Source organism: Falco peregrinus, chromosome 13 (assembly GCF_023634155.1).
Source record: "Falco peregrinus isolate bFalPer1 chromosome 13, bFalPer1.pri, whole genome shotgun sequence".
NCBI lineage: Eukaryota > Metazoa > Chordata > Aves > Falconiformes > Falconidae > Falco > Falco peregrinus.
Window position 1 is genome coordinate 7,041,615 of NC_073733.1, and position 24,564 is coordinate 7,066,178.

Here is a 24,564-nt window from a genome sequence, read left to right on the forward strand (position 1 = left end):
TCCACCTTGGACTGTACAAGGAATGAGGAGAGTTGTGTCCACTTTTCCCTAAAAGTAAGGAAGGCACAGCTGTTCGGGCCAAGCTAAGCTGAACTCAGGCAGAGCTCCACAGGTATCTCCGAGGAAAGCTGTCTTTCCACTATTTTGATTCCCTAAATGTTTCCAAGACAGAAAGAAACAGCAAAAGCCCTGTTACAGTTCCATATTGTCCAAGACATTAACCCCAACAGTCATACCTACCACGCAGCAAATAGATCATCTTCAAACATTGTAATGGCTTTAGCTCATGCTGTCAAAAAAACCATGTGCTTTTACCTCTCTAATCATTAGTTTGTGGAAAAACAAATGCTTTTCTGATGTAAAGCCCTGAAAATTAAAAGACCCATGATAATACTGACAATATAAATGTGAGTATTCTGTGTCTTAACCAATTCCTTACTGTCTTGTTTATCACTTCGCTCATTTAATTTTAGGGGTTTTTTTTCTAGTTTGGTCATACTTTGGCAAGTAGCACAAAAATGCCCAAAGACATTCGGCCATTACCAATATAGCCACCTGACAGAGGAAGAGATTGGGTTCCATTTCTCATTCAGTCTCTCCCCCTTCTCCTCTAAAAGATGTGAATAGAGAATAGGAATTTCATACTTTGTTCCAAGTGAGACCGATTAGAAAATATTTTTTTATGAAAACTGCCTGTGCTGGAAAAGGTCGTCCTTGGTATATTTTAGAGTCTCAGCATCTTTACACCATACTGAAACCACTTATGGTTCGATGTGAAAATCCGTTATTATGCAGACCTTGAACATATGGCTCAGTTGACCGGTACAGTATGGGGTGATCTTACTGCATACATGACAGTAGGATGGAAGACTGATAGTACACTTTTTTAATGTCACCAGGACTTCGATATAGTCAACTTTCTGCTTAGTGTCTGTGGATTTTTGTTGCTTTATTTATAGGCTGTCATCCAAAATCCCTTGACGCTAATGAGTCATCTCCCTTTGAGGCATAAGGCAGTGCTTTTCAGAAAGACAAAACCAAATTTCTGAGTACTGACTACTTGTGTCAAGTAGAAGGGAAGCTCTGGCTAATTGAAGGTGCAACATTAACAAACTGAACAAAAAAACTTGTCTTCTGTTCTTAGATTGACACCTTTAACATGGAGCCTTGAGATTAAAGTAGTGAAATATCAAGAGAAAATCGATGACAGAGTTGTTCAGCTGGGCAGAGCCTTAGCTAGCACAAATTAGTGTAACCGCAGTGATGCCACCAATGCAATCCGACTGTGTTTCAGGTGAGAATCCAGGCCTGAGTCACTAATTAATTGCAGCATTATGCCTAAACTATTACAGACTGAAAAGAAATGAAATCTGTGACAGAGCTGATGCCACTGACATTCTGTCCTGTATTCGTTTCTCTAGACTCTATGCAGCCAAAGTAGGCCAGTTTCCATCCTCCTTACTCCAGGACATTTGTCATAATTCCATTGAATCCATTTATACTGCTGAAGCAACCTAATTATGATTGGGAAAAGAATACTGGCAGTTCTTAGTCACAAAAACATTCATCCTAAAATGATTATATGGAGATGGTATATATTTAGCATATCTATTTTTGGTTAAGCTCTCTCTAGCAAGATTGGTGGTAATTTTGCAAAGGGTAAAAATGGATCAGCAGCCTCTTCCTTCAGTGTCTTGCAAAGCATGAAACCTCTTTAAAACTGAAGTGCTTTGAAAAATGCAAAATGTTGTAATTGTTGTAAATTGATATGTGCAGAGTAGAGTAATTTAAAAATCATTAGAAGTATGCATTTTTTAAAGTGCTTCAAAAAGAGATGAAGGCATAATACAGTATATTAATATAGTTCAAGACATTTCAAATTGGTTTCAAAATTAAACATCAAAAACTGCAACTTGAAAAAATAAGGTAAAACCATTTCATTGCAATCAGAAAACTCTTCAGGTTTAGAAAATTGCAGTGTCTGGGTGTCAGTCATTCTCATTTGCCAAGGACAAGGATATTCACTACAAACAACTTGCAGTACTGAAAATGGCCTTGAAATTTGCTCGATGTGTGATGTAATGTCATGCATTTTCTGTAGACTGCTCTGTTCCATGTTGGTACTTCTACTCTGCTCCCAATTTTAGACAAATTTCAAGAACTTTTTAATTACACTGTAACCATCCTTCATTGTTTTGTTCTGAAGAAATGATGGACTTATTTAATTTCATCTAACTGTCCTCGTTCTTTGTGAGAAACTTTGACTATTACTGCTCTGCTAATTAAAAGGATGATTGAAGTTTCCCCTGCTGTTCATTGTCTGACGTTGTAGGAAGAGTCTTCTTACTACCGTATATTTCATTGAAAAGAAAAAAACCTATGTGTGACTAGTTTGATTTGTATCTCATGTAGAGTTGCAAGAGTTTGCAAAAAGATATCTGGTGAGCAAGATTTCTATTAAAAACTTAGTAGTTAAAGATTGGAACACTTAATATGTGTTGCTGGAGAATTTAAACATGAGATATTTAAGGCAGTGAAGAAGCACTCCAATAAAAATTAATTCTCCTGCATCTTGAAATTGGTCCAGAGGGAACCAGAAATACCTGATGTATTGATTTAAGAAATAGGATAAGTCAAGGGTATGAGATATACAATGAGGAAACTTGGGATGTTTCTCAAGTGATTGCTGCTTATTTTGCAGATATGCCAAAAATAATGGCTCCATCCTTCCCTTTTTCTTCCTGAAAATTAAGATTCTTAATCTATTGCTGTCTGCAACTCATTCAGCAATTATTGGAAATATCCCTCATTCAAATGTAAACATAATTTACTTAAGTCAGCTTTTGTAAATCCTGGTCTGATCCACGAAAAGGTATTACGTATTCCACCGGGTGGAATCCATAGGCCCGATTTTGGATGCTTCTACCACAGCAGGTCTTCCCTTATCCAGGAGCAAGATCCCCAGATTGCTGTGGTGACAGCAACACGGTCCGGTTCATCCTACCTTCTAGGCGGCTAACCAGAGACTTTCCTCTCTGCATGTATGGCATTGCCTCTCTGCAGGGAGTCCGTTGTGTCCAGGAACGGTCCACCTCTGTGTTTTGTCCTAGACCAGCTCCAACAGATCTGTTTGGAGAGTAATGCTCATCAGGCTCCTTAGGTAGTACCTGTGTAAAATCACGTGTATTGTGAAACTAGAGGTGACATGAAGGTACTCTGACCTCAGCTGGGTGATTATCTAGTAGCAAAACCAGGCAAATAAGTGGGATTTTTGGTAGCAATGCAGGGGCCAAAGTTGTTCAAGCGCCTCCAAATCAGGTAAACGGAGCAAAGGGTTTAAGTTTTTAAATTTTAGATTTAGCCATTTAAGTTGTAATTAAGTGCCTACATCCCTTTTTGCATCTCAACTTTATCACCTGCATGGTAATCAATCTACTAGACAGTGATTAAGAACCATAGTAAAACAACTGATAGGCTATAGCATGGAAAGGACTCTATGTCCAAGAAAATATCAAGATGGACATTCTGAATACAAAAGGCTTGTACTCCATGAGAACCCTTTATAAAAGAGGCCTCTGAAGTAGAGAAGTTGTGGGGACATTCTGCTGGTGTTGTGGATGCTGCAGTGGAGGTGAAAAACATCCTAGATGGCCAACAGAACAGTAGCAGCATACAAAATATTTGCTAAACCAAGTCCAGTGATGAAACTCTGACAAGTTACCCCTACCACCAGCATTCAAAGAAGGGTTCTTGTGTTAGGAGGGAGCTTAACCTCCCTCACAGCTGGAAAAGCACAAATGAGAATTGCTAGAGCAAGAGTACAAAAAGGCACTAGAACACCTGGAGGTTTTGTCCTTCCGTGAATTTCAGAACATCTATGGTGCAAAATGTGTCACATCAGTCCCTGAAAAGCAGAGTTTTTTAACACTTTTTTTTATTGTCATGGTAAAAGTTCTACAAAAATAGCTGTCGTTTCAATATGCTTATGCAGCAGAGTCTATGAATTTTAACTTACCTCTGAAAATAGGAAATTGCTATTGATAAAAGTCAAAATGACAGGGACTTTCTTTTCTCCTACATATTGCATTTTTAAGCTTTTTGATTGTGTAGATTGTTGCAAGGGTAATATATGTAGACATCTAAGCAATTCCTGGTCTCTGCCCTCTTTAAGCACTCCTGCTTACATGTTGAGGCTCACGTAATACTTTTTAAAGAAAAATAAATTTATAGTAATTATGCAAGAACATTTCAACAGTGATAAAGCAAAAACTCTTGTGATTGTAGCTGCAGTGTACTTTTGCTCTTCAGTTTAGGAAGTCTTGGCTATTTATAAACAGATTGTTAAAATAGTATCTATCATCTTGTGATCCAAAACCATTTTCTGATGGACTGCAGAAAAGTGATTATTCACATGGCGTATTTGTATTTTCAGCCTCTGCTGTGGTCACCCATGTACTCATTACAAAAGTGCCTTGAGGAAGGGTGGCCAGCCCGGCCGTGCCTCCGTCGGCTCTGCAGAGCAAGACGTAGCAGGGTATCTTTAAGCAATGTGTGACAGGGCAGCATGTCCTGGGAATAACAGAACTGCCTCGGCAAAGCAGTTTGCCTGGGCAAGGGGGGACCAGGGAGAAATGATGAGTTAGTAAAATAAGGTAGGCAGTGTAGAAGGAAGAGAGCAAGCAAAATAATAAAGGGCGCTCATTTGCTTCTTGAAATCTGCAGAGCACTCTGGCAGTTGCACCGGGGGCACTGAGGTGTGATGGCTGTGCTCACTTACAAGCCAGGGTCCCGTGCCCAAGGTGCTGCTTCTCCCTGGTGCAGGAAAAACGCAAGTCATGAGCTGCATCTTTGCTTGAGCAGCAACAGGACAGAACAGCAGCTGCCAGATGCGTGTTGCTATTTCTGTTTGTGCTGCTGACACAGAGGAAATTCTGGGTTATTTACTGGGAGCGGCTTTATCTCGCTCTGCGCTCATCTCTACGAGCACTGCAGTGACCACAGAAATGTTTGCTCCTTCTCCATGTAAGCAATGTCCGTAGGCAGGCACTGAGCGCTGTGTGACTTCTGCTGCTTGAGGCAGCACTCCTTGCTTTTGCAGAGGAGCTTGTTACACCTGGCTGTTGAGTTGGTCCAAGAAACTATTTTTGCTAAAAAGGGATGAAGCAAGGACAGCTTCTTCGGCTGGATTTACTTTTGACTGTCAACCTGAGATGTTACTTAGAAGCTGGTAATGAGTTTTAATTTCTTGTATGAGTTTACTGCGATACAAATTGGTTATTGGGAACACAGAGTTCCTAAGGCTTATTGTAGTTGATCCACTGTTTCTGTCTGCCCGTGTAGTCTGGCTCTTCACTGAAGGAAAAAAAAAAAAAAAGGGGGGGGAAAAAAAAAAGAAGATAAAAATGGAAGTATGGCCTTTTAAAAGCATCCAGTCCTGGCATGTCGGTGTGGATCCTGTGAGTCAGTGTTCCCTTTCCTTCTGAGTTTCTGAGTGATAATTCTATGTCCAATTTGGGCAACAATGGCATCTGTACCACTTTGGGGCTGCCATTGCTTTTACACAGGTGAAACTGGGTAGATGTTCCTGTAATACATTGAGGAGCAGTACCAGTGCGCACCTCTTTTGCATTTTGAGCCCTTTGGAGGTATGACAAGTAAAATACATCTTCATTACTGAAGTCAGTAGGTACACCTAATGCACAGAGCATGGGAGCTGCATGAGGTAAGCACTTAACCAGAGCAATTTTTGTGAGTAGACCCATATTCAAGGTCATCCTGTAAGCCACTGAGTTAAGGATGGTGCCTACTCTTTGCACATAGTGCTTAAATAAATCATTACTTCTTTACTGAATGCTACTAATCAAATTTGCTAATTAAATGATGGTGGAAAGCTTTATGCTCTGAGCAGAGCCTTAGTCAGTGTTAATAATGGTACTTCTGTGTATCATGAAAGATTTAGGTGAAGGTGTATCCTGGTCTACTCGGGCATTCTGGTGAACCTTTGCTAAAAATAAGTGTCTCAAAATCTTTTATTTTCTTTTGATGATCTTTTATTTTCTTTTGATGCTGTATTAGTTCAGGCTGTACCTGCGGCAGCTTTATTAAGTGTGCCTACTGAGCCATCTCTTTGACTGTTTCCTTCTTCCCTACAAAGCCATTTGGTTGCTCTCCATGTTTCTCATCGTTATTATAAGCCTCGCGCCTTTCCTATTTCTCATGGTCTGTCACTTGCTCAACAGGTTTCCCATTTTTCCTACACAACTGGCATCACAGCCAGCAGAGCTGTGGACTGCATTTTCTCCTCTGCAAGTGAACACAAAGGCATCGCTCCCATAGCTTTCATCTCGCTCATTACTGCTCACGATAGATTGTTCTGGACTGCTTTCTTACTGGTCTCCTGATCAAATGAAATATTGAGCCAGGTAGACATTGCACGGTGTTTCCTTTTGTGGTTCTCGGTGTATTGTGAAGGATTTCAGAGCTTGTTAGTCAGGGTATGAATCTCCAGTGACAACTGTAATCTCGCTGCTTTACAACACGTACAACTTGAAATCAAACAGTGGAGACAAATTATAAAACAGGAACAAATTTGACAAGGAAACTCCACGTTTACTCGGGAAACACGGTTTTAAAAAATGTCCTGGTCAGAATACGGTGTGGTTCTCCTCACCCTTGTGTCAGACTAATCTTCCTTGCTGTTAGGTTACACTTTTGCTCATTTATTTTAAACATTTCCCACAAAGGCCTTGTCCGACCTGCCAACCTGTTTCATCTCTAAGAAAGAGACAGGTCCCACAGCTGAAGTCCCTTGTGTGGCAGGCACAGCACAATTCTGTTCTGCTTCACCCCAGCGCTGTGGCTGGGTAAACAGAGATATGCCCAGTGGCAAACAGGTAATCCTTTTCAGTGGTATCAATTTTCGGAGCTTTGGCTGCCTGAAATGAAATATCTGTTAGTATGTTTAGCGTTATCAGTCCAGATTCATCAGGCTGTATTGATTAAATTTTTGCACTGTAAAAATACCATTTTGAACCACAGCAAAATCGATAAAGGGTGAGGGTTTTTTATATATACAAATTGGATTTGGATCAGGAAGAAAATATTCTTCATCAGATGAAAAATAAGTCGGGGAGGGAAGTGTGATACAAGATCTAAGAAGGGGGGGAAAGTTTCTCTGCCATTTCCCCCGCCTCTGCTGTGTTTGCCCTTTTGGACTGTTCTGTCTGTCCGCTGATTAATTTTCTACAGAAACACATTTTCAAGCAAATTGAGGCTCCCGGTTTGGAAAAGAAACTTTAAAATAGGTGTAGCATTACCAGAAGTTAAGTTTTTTTAAAAAAATGCAATTACATTCATATATTTAGAGTTGCACAATGGTGTTAATGGCAGCCTTCCTACTTGAAGACAGAAGAGCTGTTTAGAGAGTACTTAATGCATCAGAAATAAGTACAATGAGATGGTGGTAGGTTTATTTCCAGGAAGAAATTAAAACCCATCATTAGATTGATGGTGAAATGTTCTGAGTAACAAACAGTTGAGCATATGGCATTTTAGTTCCAGTGGGTTTATTTTATGTGTTGCGGGCTGTGGTAAGAAGATAAAGGCAGTCGGATACCTGTGAGGCAACATGCCAGGAAGAGTTTCTGCGTGAAGCTTGCCGTAGAAAGGTTTAAAATGAAACAGCATTTGGAGAATGGAGAAGTTTTGCCTTGGGTAGAAATAGTTAATCATTGTGCAGTAATTGTGTCTGAATGATCCCAAATAATAGTCCTGGCCAGGTGAAATGCGGATTGCCCGTGTTTTGCTCTGATGACACTGGCTATTCAGTAGTGCTTTTCTGCAACTCTTGTCTCCCTGAGGAAGACCCGACCTCCCGAAGTGCCTCGCTGCCTCCCGGTAGAACATCTCCTGCGATAATGCCGGCCCTACCGTGAAGAAGAGCGCCAGGATTGATCATAGCTTCACTTAGAGCGATTTCAGCTGTGCTGTTTTGCAGTTGCCAGTGAGACCACCCAAAAGCTTATTTAATGGAATCGCTAATTTGTTTCATAGCAAAACCAATAGGTCTAGTGAAGAGAAAACAGGGAACAGGTATCAGTCATGTACTCATGAGGGAAATGGGGTACTTAATGAGTCCAAATAGTAGAAGACATTGAGAAGACGCAAGAAAGGAATGCTTTTTAAGGAGCGTCTGTGTAATGCACAGTAAACTGTAAATGGTTGTAATATCCTATGAGCCTCTCTACCATCATTCAGAGCCAGGAACAAGGGTAAACACAATTTGTGGTAGGACCTGTTTTCTCCTTGAGAATTTTTTCAAAGTCATTTCATCTTCTGCTTAACCTAGCTTTATATGCTCTCTACAGTCTCTTGCTTCATGACAGTGTCAGAAAGGATAAATATCAGTAGCTGAATAAATTTTAAGCATTCTAGTCTGATAACACACTGTAATAGAAAACTACTTCAGACACAGATGTCTGAAGTTGGGTGAGATGAATCTCATTCTTTGTGTCTTTTGTTGGGATGAGACACCAAGTCCCACTTTGTGCAAGAGCAGAATCTTTGGAAATTACTGTGGAAATTATTTTGAAGGTATATGTGAGATAAATTCAATGCGGTACTTTTGCAGCATTTGTGTAGTTAACATCAAAGTGTTGCCTTGAATTTATTCGCACAAATATAACAAACCGCTCAAATTCACAAATTGTTCTGGTACTCTGAGATGACCCTTAATATTTTTCTTTGTCAGGTATAAGCGTGTGATGCATGGAGAGAAGGACAAGAAGTATTGCAGTAAGAGAAACTTAGACTGAGAGAATATTTGTCTGTGATGATAGTCTGGTGGTAGTATGGATTACCTGGTCCTGTTGTAGGTTCTCTGTTGCTGGGAGCCTTTAAGGGATGCCAGGTATGATTGAATTTGAAACAAGGAAGAGTAGATGATCATGTGGAGTCCTTTGCAACTCCGTTTTCTATATATCTGCATTAAAATAAGTAAACTGGGCTATGCAGGTAGATACATGTCAGAACTGTGTGTTATTTTAGTATTCTGATAGTAGATAGTAGAGCAGTAGAGGTGGATGTTTTGTTTTGTTTGTTTTTAATTGCCAAATAGTTGTCAGTCATTTGTTAATGATCTATCCTATTGATTTCTTTTTGATTGCACCAACTTTTACAGAAAGTTCTATGGCATTTTCCCATCAAGTGTACCTGAGTGGTGCGAAGGGTGGGCAGGAGGTGTAGCAGTTTTGTTGAGGCACCTTTGCTGCCTCTTCCACCCAGGAACCTGATTCCTGTTTGCCAAAGGAAACACATTCACAAACCCTGGCAGCTGACAGCTGAAGACTTCAAAATTGTTTTGCAAACACTTCCACGTCCCTTTCAATTCCAGCTTGGGCTTGGAGAGCAGGTGCCACTGATTACTGGCACAGCCCATGCGGTGCTTCTGCACCGTCCCCCTACAAAACTGGCCCTGCCTCGAGGGTTTATTGGCAAAGGTGTGGCTGGCCAAGGATGTAAAACATTGCACACCTTACGGACACACGGTAACACTGTTGGAAAAGCCTAGATTAGCTGCAGTTATAACATCCAGATTGCCAAAGGGAGTATATTTAAATGGGGAGAGTAATATAAGCTGTACCACAAAAATAGCATCTCTTCTAGTACAGATAGGTAAAACTTGACATCTACATTAAACCTCTATAGTGCTCTCTCAGGTAACCTTCTCTAGTGGGGACGACTTTCTGTTAGGTTTTACTGAAAAAAAAAAAACAAAACCTCAAGTGTTTTTGAAACTCCTAAAACTTTAGATTTTTGAACTTTTTTTGCAGTGTAAAAAATTATATTAATAAAATCAGTTGCTGAAAATGAAAGTTAGAACAGAGCTGTCTCCAGGACACAGCAGGAAGGTAATTTAAAAAGCTCAGGAACATTGTTGAAATTATCATGCAAGCTTATTAAATGCAATGTATATTTAAATTGAAAAAACTTCCTTTATTAGGCCTAGATAGGTGATTTTTTGCTGCCTCTAGCAGTTAAGCTTATTGGGTGAAAGTCAGGATAGATTAATTTCTAATCTTTATGGGAAACCACTTATTAAAAAATGGATAGCAGAATTATTAATATGAGACTTAAGGTTTGGACTGTCTGTGGAACAGGACCCACCACTGAATGTGAAGAAAAGTAAAATGAAAGTGTTTTCATAGTATTTGACCACTTTTGTTTGCATACAGTTTTGTATTCTTAGCTTGATCTTCTAAGAGTTATTTCTGAAACGTGTCAAATTAACATTAAAATCTTCCTTTATCATTACAAATTATAAAATATTTAGCTTTAATTTCCCTTTTCATATCATACAAGTAGAAACTTATTATAAAACAGATTTGAAAGAACTTATTGTTGACTTAGGTAATTAAAAAGAAGAATGTGGAGTGAATTTTTAATGCTTTTTAGATTAGTTCAGCAATGATCAACCTATTTGTCTCCTTCTCAAGAATATGTACAAATAACGCTTCACAGCTCGCCTTTGCCTTCTTCAGAGAAGATTAATGAGCACTCAGAATTAAGGACATGTCAGTACAAATTCTATACTGAGTTGAACTGGTTTCAGTCTCCTGTTCATTAGTTGATTTAAGGCTGAGGACTCTGATTTTTAGATTTGATCAAGATGCCATTTCATGAGAACCTGTAAGGAACTGGGGGGTCGGCTGAGGCCAGCACACAGCACCCAGTCGGTGCGTGCTGGCAGCGACCCTGCGCCGCGGAGCTGGTTTTCAATAAGGGAATTAACTTCCCAGCCCTTCATTTAGAGAACCTTGGTTTGATTGCAACATGTACAGGTATGAAAACTGAAACAGGACCACGAATTACGGTGAATTAGGGTGACTCTTGGTTTAGGGGGAGCCTGTGCAATTCATGCCTGCTGAGGATCTGGTCCCTTAGCCACAGACCAGCCCGCAGCCTGCCACGCTTCACAGGATCTGCCTGGAGCTCAGGCAGGCAATGTCCCACTAAACAGTGACAAAGAGTGACAAAGAAGAGGTGGCTTTTATGTGAGCCTACAAACCAAAACGCCAAGGCAGCCGAGGGCCTTCATGAATTGTATGTGTTGAACTGAACGTTGTGGGAACGGTTGACAATTAGTGTAACAGCATAACTAGAGGCTTGTGATGTAACATCCTCAAGTCGACTAAGCCAAACTGTACCTCTTGTCACCTGCCTCCCTTGTTACCTTACGTGTCACCTCCCCCTTGCTCTGGCCCTCTGCAGTCAGAGGATGGCACAGCTCGTGGCTCCCCAGCTGGACAGTCCCCATCCAAGCTGTGCACAGCCTCTCCTCCCTTGCACAGCCCATGTTGCTGCTTCGATATCTCGGTGGGCTGGTTAGCTCAGCAACTTTCAGGTGTATATTATATATATATATAACATATATGTATGTATAAAATAAAGCAAATAACGATCTGCCAGTTCCATGATCTGGGTCAGCTCAGTACCGTTTCAGACAGTAAGCTCCAGAGCAGGGACCACAGAGCCAGGAGATGGATGGAGAGGAGAGGGAGCAGAATAGCCGTTTCCATCGGAGCAGACATGCTTGGCTGTCTGAGCCACTGCACCCACAGGTCAAAGCCCTTGCCCCGCTGTGCTGGCTCCTTCCAGAGCACCTACTGCTTTTTGGGGTGCTTCTGAGTCCTGTAGAACCAACTGCTATGGAAGCAGGAAGATGCCCCATTGAGCAGAACAGTTGCGTGATGCCTGACTTACTGTCTGACTGCAGGGCTGCCTGAATTTTTACCACACTGGCTTTGTTTTGAAACTCTGCCTATTTCAAGTTATTGTTTTGTTTCCTGTTGCATTTGGTTACTGTCCCCTTGCTTGAATCTCCTGTTGCCTAGTCTGCTGTGGAAACCCACTCCCTTGATACAAACATAAATGCTAATGTGGCTCCCTGCTATGTTGGTATTTCTGGACTTGTTTATCGATGGGAGGAGCTAAGAAATTGTTTTACATTTGAAAACAGCACAACCTGCACTGATAATGCTTTTTTTAATCTTCGTTGTTTGAATTAGCTGTGGATTAAAGCTGCAGGTCCTACCACAGCATTAATAGGATGACATTGGGCTTGGTTTCCCTTGCTTTGCATGAGAAGTCTGGGGAGAATCTTGGATTTTCATGGCAGAATGCATTATCGCCGTAAACAGCATTTCTGAAGCCTCAAATTAAATCACCGAAACAAATGTAAGTCTCAAAATTGGCCTCAATGACCATGAAGTGTGAGCTGGCTGAGCAGCAGAAGAACGGCAGAGGTAACTGCAGAAGGTGTCGTCCAAACTAAGAAACCAGGTTTCATTACAGCTGGTACTTACAGAATTGGTTTTGATTTGGCTTAGTCGACTTGAGGATGTTACATCACAAGCCTCTAGTTATGCTGTTACACTAATTGTCAAAGAAGAGTTAGACTAAATATTGGGGGGGGGGGGGGGGGGGGGGCGGCGGGGGAAATGCATTACTGGATGGAAAGGCAAGAGCTAGGTAAGATCATTCCTGCATTCCTTTGCTGGAACAGGTTTGACACACTCTTTTTTTGTAACATTTTTTAGTCAGTTACTGGTATCTGGCTACTGTGCCCTGACTTGTTGGCAGAAACAAGGTGTGAAAACTGAGTAACGGGGTGTAGGACAACTAACATAACATTTGCTGTGGCACAGAGCCAGTTTTGGTGCCAGAATTTGTGCCAGTGTGTTTTCTTTCCAAGACAGTGTGGCTTGGGATAGAGGAAGCCACTGTATTCCCATAGGTGAAAAATAAAGGAAAATTCATCTGGCTGTGTATGATCTTATGTGGGAAAAAAAAAGGAATCTTGTGAGTGAAAACTATATAGTGACTGGCCTAGGATATTTTTTGATGAGATAGGAAATCTTGTATCTCCACTTCATTAATCTGATTGAATTTAGGAACTTAAATAGCATTTAAACTTTTTATTTCTTGTGTGAGCCATAGCGAAAACAATGGAAAACTTCAAACATTTTAAGATCCATTTAATTTGGGGGTTGTAAAATAGGAATATGTGCAAGATCTATTTCCCGGTGGTAGGGATGTGCCTACATTGCCTTCGGCTCCGTGCTGCTATTGCTTTAGTTTGCTTGGAGGATGAGTTTGTCGTGATTAGCCTCTGCTGGGTGGGCAGGCAGAGGTGGGGCAGGCGTGCATGCCATGCGTGGGGATGTGTTCAAGGGTATCCACATGGTGCTTTGATTTATTTTTAGATAGAGAAGTGGTAGGAGCCGCTGACAGGATCAGGAGGTTGGTGTGCTGCCTTGTTTCCCCGCTTCAGCCGTTCCAGCCTACATGGCCACTTCTGTTATGTTGCTGCCTACGATATTCTCTGAAGTTTTGGCATCGGTCGAACTAAGCCGGTCCCACGACTGCAAAAAACTATGTAGCAGACACTCAATCCAGAAGGGTCAAAAAAAAACACCATCTACTGCACTTAGCCCAGCATAGTGTAAACTACATAATATTCCTTAAAATCCTCTTAACAATCTTTGCCACTTACAGTAAAATACCAAAAGCAATAATTATAATGAACTAAAGGGAGATCAGGAGAGATCAAAGCCATCCCTCTAGCAACCTAAATCCTTGAAAGCAGCAGGTAATTTGTTGGATTTAATTCTCAGGATTTAGCCCATGCCCCAGGCTATAAAGACAGGTTAAAATAATGCCAGTGGTCCTCTGCCGGTCTGGCCTGGGGGTGATTCTTTGTGATCCCAGGTCTGGTGGGATCAGTTTATTTCCTAGTCACGGAAGCATGTATTTGGATGACTTCAGTGCCAGTGAAATAACGGAGCGAGTCCCCCCTGTAGTCCTCTGAGCGGTCTCAGGTTTCCAAGAAGAAAACAAGTAACAAAACAACGAAGCCGAGCTGAATTATGCAGCAAGGGGGAAGAAATCCTTCCCGGTACACGCAGGCAGGCAGTCCAAGGCATGAAGCATTAGACAGATATGTGATCAGCAGGCAGCAATCAAGTCCTTCCAAGGGATAATGCCCCAGGCTCAGCACGGGTTTTCCTTTGAATATAGCCGAGTAGTCTCTCTCCGTGTCCTGTGTACTCTTCTGCAGGAATATCAACACATAACTGTGTGTGTCTTGTACTCCAGCATAACACAAGTCCTTGTCGAAATAGTACAATTAATGTGTTTTTTTATTTTTTTATATTATTTCTTTTAATTCCTCAGGACAGTACTTCCCAACTACTTGATTTTATCTTAGGTTCCTTACCCTGCCTTCTGCTTCTGAAGGTGATTCTGTGTTGGACCATGCTCTTCCAGTTTGTCACTCACCGATTTAACTCAAGACAGAGCCCAGCACGTCTGCAGTGGCACCGTGCAGTTCCCTTTCTGTACTGCTTTTCTCTCTGCATTAAAATGTCTGGAATTTATAAGATTTCAATTTAAACTTTAAAAACTTTGCTTGGTATATACAGTGACAGCATTTGTCACTACAAATGCTTTTAAGAATGTTTATATACAAGTGTTCCAAGATATAAATTATCATTGTTTAAAATCTGTCAAGGGAAGAATCTTGCCACAACTAAATATGTAACACTGACATTTGGAATCAGAGCAGACATGATTATTTGGCTCACGCTTGTAGTGCTATCAGCTGCTTTCTGAGAGGAAGGAGGAGGAAACATTTCTGTGGCAGGTTAATTGCAGAATAACAAGCAAATTCTGTCTCTTGACACTAATTATTCTAAATAAATTCAAACTACATGGAACCTTTTTATAACAAAGCCATTCTTTTCACAGAACAACTTTAGTCTAAGTGGAAGTAGAATTGCAATTGGCATATTGTGATGTATTGCAACAATTCAGGACTTTCATTCCACTTGACAGCAAGTGGTGTTCTACAATGCCCAGGTAGAGAAATTCTTCTGAGTGCAATGAAAGAGGTACTGCTGTCTTCCTGAAACAGCTTTTCTGGTTTCTTAGCAGTTGGCTCATGAAAATCAGGAAGGAAAACAAGTTTTAATTCTTGAAAGCCATTTTTGCGCTAGGCAGATCTGCATGGCCTGTAAGCCAGGTGATGCTGTATATGGTCATCAGAGTGGGGTGCTTGCTCTTCTTCTTTCCCACTGTTACCTTTCTGGTGGCTGTTCTTAATGTAAGTGAAGGCCGTTTTGCCATCACTACAAACACCTGAATATCTCAAAGGCTGTTTTCTTATGTGTATTTAATGTGTCACTTTAGCCTTTAATTCAGCTCCCTTGCAATATTTTATGATAGATTTCAGAACCGCACTGGTAGGACCCGGGAACGGACATGGCGTGCTATTATTAAAAGCCTCAGCTGAAATCGGTCAAAAGATAAAGACTTCTGCATGTCATTGCTTGTCTGTTTTAGACCCATTGCCCTACCATATGCAAAGCCACCATTTGCAGTCCGCTAAAGAAGGAGGCAGCCACACTGGCTGAGGTCTGTACCGGGGGATGAAATCTCGTATTCGATCCAGCTGATGAGTGATATTAATATAAAGTGATTACGTTTGGTATCAGTGCAAAGTCTGCTTGAAGTCTGGAACTGCTGTTTGTTACGTGTTTCTGTAATTCCACGCAGAGCTATGTACCCTGGACTGCGGGAGCCACGGTGTCTGTTCCAGAGGGATATGCCAGTGTGAAGAGGGCTGGGTGGGACCAACCTGTGAAGAACGTACCTGCCACTCTCACTGTGCTGAACACGGCCAGTGCAAGGACGGGAAGTGTGAGTGCAGCCCTGGATGGGAAGGGGACCACTGCACCATCGGTAAGCGGGGTTTGTACCTTGAGAAGTAAAACACATCAGGTCTTAACCAGTTATACAGAGATGTGCCGTAGGCATAAGTCTGACTGAGGCCGTTTTGGAAAAAGAGACCCAGAGTCAGGGCAAGTGTAAAAAGGTGCCTCTGCACGGATGGTGCACTCCGCTTGTCCCGCAGAATAGCAGCTCAGAGCAGCTTTCTCTTCATAGGAAATAACATTGCTGAATTAATTTTCTAAAAAAGCACAAAAACACACAAAAGAAAGCTATCGCAGTCCTAACATACCTTTGGGTTGCGTTCATGTGTGAACTTTGGGTCAGGAAGAAAAAAAAATGTTTAAGAAATACAAGGTGGGAGGGAATGAAGCTATTATTCAGCTCAAGTAATTCTTGCTTTAAATCTCTTACCTTCATGTCTGAGGATTTACATATTTTACTTATTACTAGAGGCGCCGTTTCTATAGCTGGCTTCTAACAATATTCCCAACAAGGTAAAGCTTTCAGATCTTTTTAGAAGTCATTACTCTACTATACAAATGCAATAGTTATATTTTTAATGAAATACCACAGCTTTTTTTAAAGTCTAATAGTGTTTCTCCCTAAAATGTCCCAAAGCAAGATTATTCATAAACATTTTAATTGTTTGTAATAGCAGGGTATCTAATTTTTAGAGGCAAGCAGCATAAGCTCTCATACTTGCTTCATGAAAAAACGTAGACTGCTTTATCTTAATCATTTTAAGATAATTCTTTCATTGACGTTAGAATTCAATAAATCCAATTTGCTAAATCAAGAATTAGGTTTGTGAAGGGGGAACGGCCTGATTTTCTAAACATAAAGCAAATCCAGAAAAGGACCAAAATAATGAAGATAAATAGAGCTGTTCTTCAAATGGTGGGCACTGCCAGGCATGACCCAAGCTGTCCTCTGCATGCTTGTCATCAAATGGAGAGCAATCACACGCACAGTGTGTTTTGCTCGCAGTAGCAGGAATAGATGTGACTGCAGTAAGAGAGAGACACTTTATATCTAGCCAACAGGTGGCAAGCCACGAGCAAACGGTGGCTGTATTTTCATTTGGGTACAGAAGTTCAATCCATCTCAGTTTTGTTCTTTTCTTTTTTAAGCTCACTACTTAGATGCTGTTCAAGGTAAGTTTTTCGTATCAGCACTGCGAAAAAATGATGAAAAGATACAAAAGTATTGGGAATGGGACGGTTTGTGTAACTGTTTGGTCTAAGCTCTGTGCTGCTAAGTTGCCAGAACAGAGAAAACATTTGTTTATGGAGATATAGATATGTGGAGATTCATATAAACATACAGAGAGAGGTTTACAGAAGAAAGTGCAGTTTTTAACAAATAAGCATGTTTTCTGCGGCCATCTGATGTGCTATGTTAGGCAAATCAGTTTTTTGCTCTGGCTTAGCATTCCAAAGTAAGGACAGAGCTGAGGACTTGCTCAAAAAAATCTGTGTTGATCCTGTCTTCCGTAAGAACAAAAAAATGTTTTTATTTTTTTTTTAACAGAAGCACACTTTCTTAAAAGCTGTCTATGCTAGATGTGATATGGTTCTCCTCAAATCATTTGATACAAGAGTTACGTTTTATGTTGTGTTGTGTATGGTGCTGCTCATTTCATTTGCGTGCCTGGCCGCAGGTCCTGCTTATTCATGTCAGCGCAAGTTCCTTCCCCGTGTTTGACAGCAGTCCCTCTGTCCTCACCATGCCGTGCAGAGCAGTGATGCGCATTGCTCCTTGCAAAAGTGCTGCTAGCTGAAATATCAAACTCTAACCAGTATTCCAGAAAGACCTGGGTGTTTACTTTGCATTTGTTATTTCTTCAGAATTAGATGATAATAAAATCATGTAGACATTCATTACAATTCTAGTCTTAGAGGACAACCGCAGACAGCAGCAAAATATGATCATATGCAAGAAATGAACGAACTCAGCAGCACAGTGACTTGATGTGGGAAAACACCCCCGTCACCCAGAACAGCGCTCTCACGCTGCCCTTTCCCCCGGCGGCTGAAAGAGGCAAATAATTGGCTTTTATATTGTATCTGGTGGTTGCCAACCTCATGCTACTTTAAAGCAGCAACTTCCAGAATTCCGGTGTGTGAAAACGGTGCTGCCCGTCTCCAGCTCTGCCAAGCAAGAGGGTCAGATCCGCCACTGCCCCTGTTTGCAGATGTTTTGATAAGCTGCGCCAAGGGTGAGAAGGAGAGGGATGATGAGTCTAGTGTGAAGTCCCCAGGAAACGTGCTGCATGCCGGGCTGTAAGTCACAACCTGACGGAGCAGTCGTACAGATTCTCTGACTCTCTGGTCAGCTCCTCCAAAGTCCATTTGGAGCATCTTGGGGCCACCAAACACATACGCAGACTGAGGCCTCTTCTTTCTCCCTCAAAAAAACCCTTGTCTCTAACACGTAAGCGTTGATGCTCACTACCAAGTACAGAACAGCTCCCAGCTCCTCTGCGTCCCTGCTGGCAAAAAGAAAGGAGCCCTCTTAGAAGGGATGCCACTTGTGCTGTTAAGCTTATTGCTGAGCTTTATCCATTGTCCTTTGGCTCCATGTGTGACATGGCGAGGATTTGACAAATGTCTGAGCTGGCACTAAACTAGGCAAGCAGATGGACACGAGTGTACCCATCCAAGAGACAATTCCTCTCACTTGTATAGGCAAGAGACCTAGCTGAGAACGTCCTAATTACTATTGATTCAGAGCTTACAAGTATGTAATCCAAAGGATGCTACAGTCATTGTTTCAGTTTTGATCTCGAATCAGAGCCACTCAAGGGCAAGTGTTTGTCATATTTGAATTGGCTGTAATGGGAAGGAAGTGGAACTGGACGTTGGAAGGGAATGCTCCCTCGTTTGCCTTTTGTGGAAAGAGTTGGACTCCAACTTAAATCAAATTCGCTTTTTCTCAGTCAGCTGAGTATTTATGAACAGAATAAAAAGGTCCCTGCAATCTGTAGGATTATGTCCATAAATGCCAATTTGTCATTTAAACGTTTTCCATGTCTGTCTTTGATATAAACATTGATTATGTGTATACCTTCCTTTGTGATCTACAACTTATTCAATAAGTAGAGAAAGAGCTGGACACAGCAGACTGTTAAATATCTTCTTGTAAGTTTGCTCACTTTTTTCCTGCACACAAAATGTTACACACGAAAAAATCCTCGTTCCTCATTGAGAAATGACTTTTGGGCAAGCAAAGGGAGGGACCAGGGTGGGGATTTTTTTATATTTGGGCAAAAATATAAATGACTTGCAAGGGACCTGTGACCATTTAAAGACAGCAAGTATAATGCTACATGAAAGAATGTTAAAGAATAATTACAACTGTAAAAGAAGAGAAGAAAACTCCTCCATGAAGGCTTCTTTTTTACATTTTCTTTTCTAGATGGCTGCCCAGGTCTGTGTTATGGAAATGGGAGGTGCACTCTCGATCAGAATGGATGGCACTGTGTTTGTCAAGTGGGCTGGAGTGGCTCAGGATGTAACATTGTCATGGAAATGGTGTGTGGAGATAACCTGGACAATGATGGAGGTACGATACATAATTCATGTCTCCGTGTTTATTTGTCACATACCTGATTGCCATTTGAGTCTATAGTTTTGGTGTATGTTTTTTCTTTTTATCGCAGATTGTCAATGTTTGTCTGTTTGCTCAAGACAGTTGTTCCACTGACTTCATCTGAAGCAGTGCAGTGAGGGAACAGACCCTTGTGCTAGACGTTATTCAAGGCAGAAATTATGTATGTGCCATGCCTATCATTCCAGTACTTGAATTTTTTCATTAAAAAAAAAGTACAAACCCAAACAAAAACAACAAAAAAAAAGGTGTGGCAAGTAATTTCTTCTATCGCCTTTCCACTCTACCTCATAACTGTCATCTATTTCAGAAAAGACAGCTGATGGATACCCAAATTAAAAAAACTCTGTGCCTGTCAAAATGTATCCAGAGTTGAGTTTTATCTTAACATTAAATGAATACATTTGCAAGTGTAAAGCATGCTTTTAGAGACACTTTTTTAACATTAAACTCTTTCTCAATGTTTCCACTGAGACGAAGCGCAGTTCTTGCAGTTGTCTGGACCTACATTTGAACAATTGTTGAGTAAGCTGGTGGAGAAAGTATGTAGAAGTAGTTGTTGAAAGTACCACAAACTGCTAAAATAATCCTTCTAAAATAATCCTGTACTAAAATAATCATTCATTTTTTTCCACCAGTTGAACCAGGTCCTTCGGCACTAGGTGCTCCCAACCTCAGACCTCTGTAGTCTTGATTCCTTCTAAAACTGTCTAGGTTTGGGGTTTGCTCGGAAAAAAACAGTTCTTTTGTAAATTAATCTCTGCCTCGTTTCCAGCAGTTCATCCTAACACACGAACTAGTGCATTTTTTTCAAGAAAACCATCCAGGTTCTATTTCAAACTTACCACTGGCAGAAAAGCCACAACATTGCTCTCTGATTTTTCTGGGAGTTAATTATTTTCCCTGTCTATTTTAGGAATACTCATTTACTGGGTAGTCAAGAAGGACTGTTGCTGTCCTTTCCTTTACTTACTACCATCTCGCACAGTGTGCTTTCCCCCACACTCGGAGCTGACAGCTTTCTCATTCAGACTGTGAATACACCTGCCCCAAGCACAGATACTTTTTTTTTCCCTTAGATTGTACACTGAGTTGTATCAAAATATCTATTATCTTACTGTGTCGCACTTACAGACCATTTCAGTGTCTTGGGTGAGATCTCATACCCCACTGTGGTGTCAAACCTTAGTATACCAATTGTCTGTTTTGTTCTAGGTCATTGATAAATTAAGCTTGATTTGGGGCCAAGAACTGAGGTCATGGTGGGACCTCAATAGAAACATTCTGACTCAGTGATGATTCCTCATTTACAGATATATTTTGAGACCTTCTGATTTTGTATCCTGTGGGCTCTAAGACCATGCTGTCCTTTGGCAAAGGCTTCCTCTGAACCCCTTTCAAAATCACCTTATTCCTCTTTCGTCCTTCCTTTTCCACCTTCTTTCCAAGACGTCTAACAACCACCTCTCTGCGCACTCTCTCTGCTCTTCTGCACTGGTGTGTATCCCTCTCACACAGGGTCCCACAGCTGGCATCGCTGCCCCCCGTGTGCTCTCCCATCTGTCTGGCGCTCTCCCCTGCTGTCCGAGCCACTGACTCACTCGCCTGCACTCTTAAATCTGTCCACAAACCCCCTGTTTAGCCTGTAATGTATGTAAAGCATTTTCTGATACACTCTGTGAACTGGCTCTGTGTAAACTGCCCTGTATTGTGATTTTAGGTGCTTTATATTCTGCAGTAACAGTGAGTTATTGAAAGAGCTGGCAGTTTTAACTCTAAATCTCCTTGAATTTGTCAGTTTAAGGCAGACACTTAACATCATTTCACTGCAGGTTTTAAAAGTAATTTTCTTTTTCCTTTTTAATGGCAACATAACATGGACCAGGACAGCTCTGTTGACATTACAATTAGAGATAAGTGCAGAGAGAAATATTTAATTAATCTGACGACTACAGATGGGCTAAGTGTAATTATGTTTCCTTCACAATCAATTTTATATAAGAAAAGAAAATTATGGCTACATATTAAAACCACTTCTCTTTATACATTAAGTTCATAGGACCTGATCTGGCATAAGCATAAATTAGAAAAATTCCCCTAAAGTCGTGGAGTCATACCAATGTTACATTAATGTGAAATCAGAAGCTGATTCCTAGTGTTTCAGGGTTTGTAGACATACACAACAGGAAAAATAGAAATTAGGAAGAAGACATGACGCTACCTGTTCAGTCCCATGTGCTGCGAGGCTGTGCCTTAGAGGATGAGAATATTACGGTGGCATAATGAGTTACCATCCATCAAGCTAAGTAACTGGATTAGGTTCATAAAGGTGGAACTATTAATGTTTTTGCCTGCAGTTGCGGTGAGTTAAGAGCATGTACTCAGCGGAGTTACAGAAACTCACCCGGCAAGTAGTGACTTCCTAAGCCATTAGGATGCGATCACCTTCAGTCAGTGACACAGAGCCCAGGGGACCGAGCTCCAGGCCCTAGCAAAGGTCTTATTCATTCCAGTTGGGTTTAAATCAAACATTTGTATTTCAGTCCTTAGGAAGTGTTTTGTGCTTCAAGTTCATCAGGAGGAAGTCATAACCAAAGAACAAAGCTGTAGTAAGGCTGGACAATTATTATGTCAAGCAAACTAATTTCAAGAGTTAGGCAGAGTGATAATTTTGTGTGGTTTCCAGTTGATTTATTATATGGTACTTTCACAGACTGAAAAACTGATATTATTACTATATAAAAATACTTTCAAATACATGGTAGAAAAAGCATGTTAGAAAATGAAGTATTTTATCAGTTCCAGCTGTAGGGATCAAATAATGTTGGGGGGGGTTATTTTTTTTTGGCATGAGTAATGTAATTACAAAAAAATGTAAATTTGGCAAATTTACTTGGCATGAGGAAGTGTTAATGTTATTGTTTGGTCCGTAGTAACAGCACAAAAGCTTTGGGAGGGAGGAAGTCTCAGATTTTTTGGGGACGTGTTAGTGTGAAGGTGAGCCATGTGCGTTTCCACAGGTGCCCCGGTTCTGCAGGAGCTGAAGCACGGATGCGGTGGTCTGACCCCAGCAGCAGCTAAACACCATGCGGCCGCTCACCCCTTCCCCGCCACTTGGTGGGATGGGGAGGGGAATCGGGAAATGGTCAAACTTGTGGGTTGAGAAAAAAAATTGAATAATTGAAATAAAGTAAAATATAGTAATAATAATTGTCATGAAAAGGGAGATAACAAGACGAGAGAGAAAGAAAAACTCAGGGGAAAAAGCCAAACAAGTGGTGCACAATATAGCTTAGCACCTGCTGAGCGATGCCCCCCGCAGTTTATATACTGAGCATGGCATTCTGTGGTATGGAATATCCCTTTGGTCAGCTGTCCTGGCTGTGTCCCCTCCCAGCTTCTTCTGCCCCCACCTTTCTCGCTGGCAGGGCCTGAGAAACTGCAAACTCCGTGACTTGGTGTAAGCATTACCTAGCCATGACTAAAACCATCGGTGCGTTATCAACATTATTCTTATCCTAATTCCAAACCACAGCACTATGCCAGCTACTAGGAAGAAAATGAACTCTATTCCCAGCCAAAACTAGGACAACCGAGTTCCCCATCGGGACAGCTATCTCTTTAGCAAGGTTAAACATGCAAAAATACTTTCTTGAGCAGGAAGGCTACTATTTCTTTTAAAGCTCCATTAGTATACGCTGTACTTGTGCGCTGGCTGTACGATAACTGCCTTGCCCATTCCATTTCATAACTCTCTGTTAGCTTTTTCCTGCTTGCAGACTTAAGGGCATGTTTACCTGTTCAAATATCACTACAAATATCATTGAAAAGGTCTTAGCATTATAACAGATGCATGACGGCATGGTTTGCACTTGCTCTTGCGGAGTGCATCTGCAGTCTGTTAGCCGTGTGATGTCCGTTAAATAATGCCAAGAAGTCAAGCAGGTGTCCTTTGCAGCAGGGCCTTTCCCTCACCGTGGCTTGCTTCCGCATCACATTATTCCCCATTTCTCATTCTCCTTTCATTGTCATGACTGATGTGATTTCATTTTCAGTTTATAAAATGACCATTCAGCTCATCTGAGCAGGTCATTTTCTCTTGTCCTGCCATTACTTTAGACTCATTTGGAAGCTTCAGTAGCTCCAGGAGACTACCTGAAAGCTCTGCCAGGGCGAGTGCCTGCATCCCGGCACAGGGAGGCAGAGCCTGGGATGTGCAGGCACTGGGCACCAGCTCGCAGGTCACCCCCCACCCTGCCAAGCTGCAGGTTACCCGCTATCCTGACATCTATGTCAGGTCTTCATCTTAAGCTGGAAGTTGCAGCCTGTCACTCACGCCCATTTCTTTGTCGCGGATCTCTCTTCAGTTTGCCCGGATCTCTTGTCATCGTTTTCTTTTTCTTTCCTGAATCAATCCTGACTGTTTATTTTTAAGGAAAATACTATTTACTACAAGCTTTGAATTCTCTTCTAAATACCCCTTCAGTCACTTCAGACAGTTATTGTAGCTTTCTCCAAGCTTTCCCAAGCACAAAAAAATATATGACTCAGCATAGCCTTGGGCTGATAACCAGCGCTGCTAAAATATTGATGTATTTCTGACCCATCCATTGGCATTTTAATAACCTATCCATCACAGAGATATTGAGTCCATATATAAGTAATATGCTATTATTACACAATATAAATAATACTGATGGGAATGGCTTTCATTGTTGCTGAGCAGCGAGGGCTCCCCGGGGATACTTAGAGTTTCTGAAAAACCCTGATCTATTTGCATTCTCCTGCATGTGGAAGGCCAGACACCACCGGTACTCACTGGGTAGGACACTCTGCAGCCTTCCCACAGGCACACTGGTGGGTTTCCAGTGTCCTTACACAGTTCCTAGTTAACAACCTCAGTGCCTGCTGCATGCCTTGTGTTCCAGCTGAAATCTGCGGAGCGGTCTGGGTAAATGCATACAAATAAGCATCAGAGACTCGTGATGGTTGCTGCTGCTCAGTCCCTTCTGAAGTTACTCTTTGATTCAGTTTGCTTAGATTCCTGGCAACCCTAATTGGACTTAACTGAGCCTGTGGTGAAACAAGTTGGCACAGGCATTGTTTAATGCTTGTTTGAAAACTGTAAAAGAAAGCAAGCACGGATAAGTTGAAGGCTCCTGCGGA

General features: G+C 41.4%; 1 protein-coding gene across 2 annotated transcripts in view; it reads left to right on the forward strand.

The window, feature by feature from the left end:
• The window catches only part of TENM1 (teneurin transmembrane protein 1), a 349,702-nt gene that overhangs the window by 225,979 nt on the left and 99,159 nt on the right, over positions 1–24,564 (forward strand). The window contains exons 12-14 of one of the 2 annotated variants that reach the window (XM_055818110.1): positions 15,613–15,798; positions 16,920–16,943; positions 19,207–19,353. In XM_055818110.1, coding sequence (XP_055674085.1) covers positions 15,613–15,798; positions 16,920–16,943; positions 19,207–19,353 — 357 coding nt within the window. The remainder of the gene's footprint in view (positions 1–15,612; positions 15,799–16,919; positions 16,944–19,206; positions 19,354–24,564) is intronic. The other variant, XM_055818111.1, reaches the window with a different exon arrangement.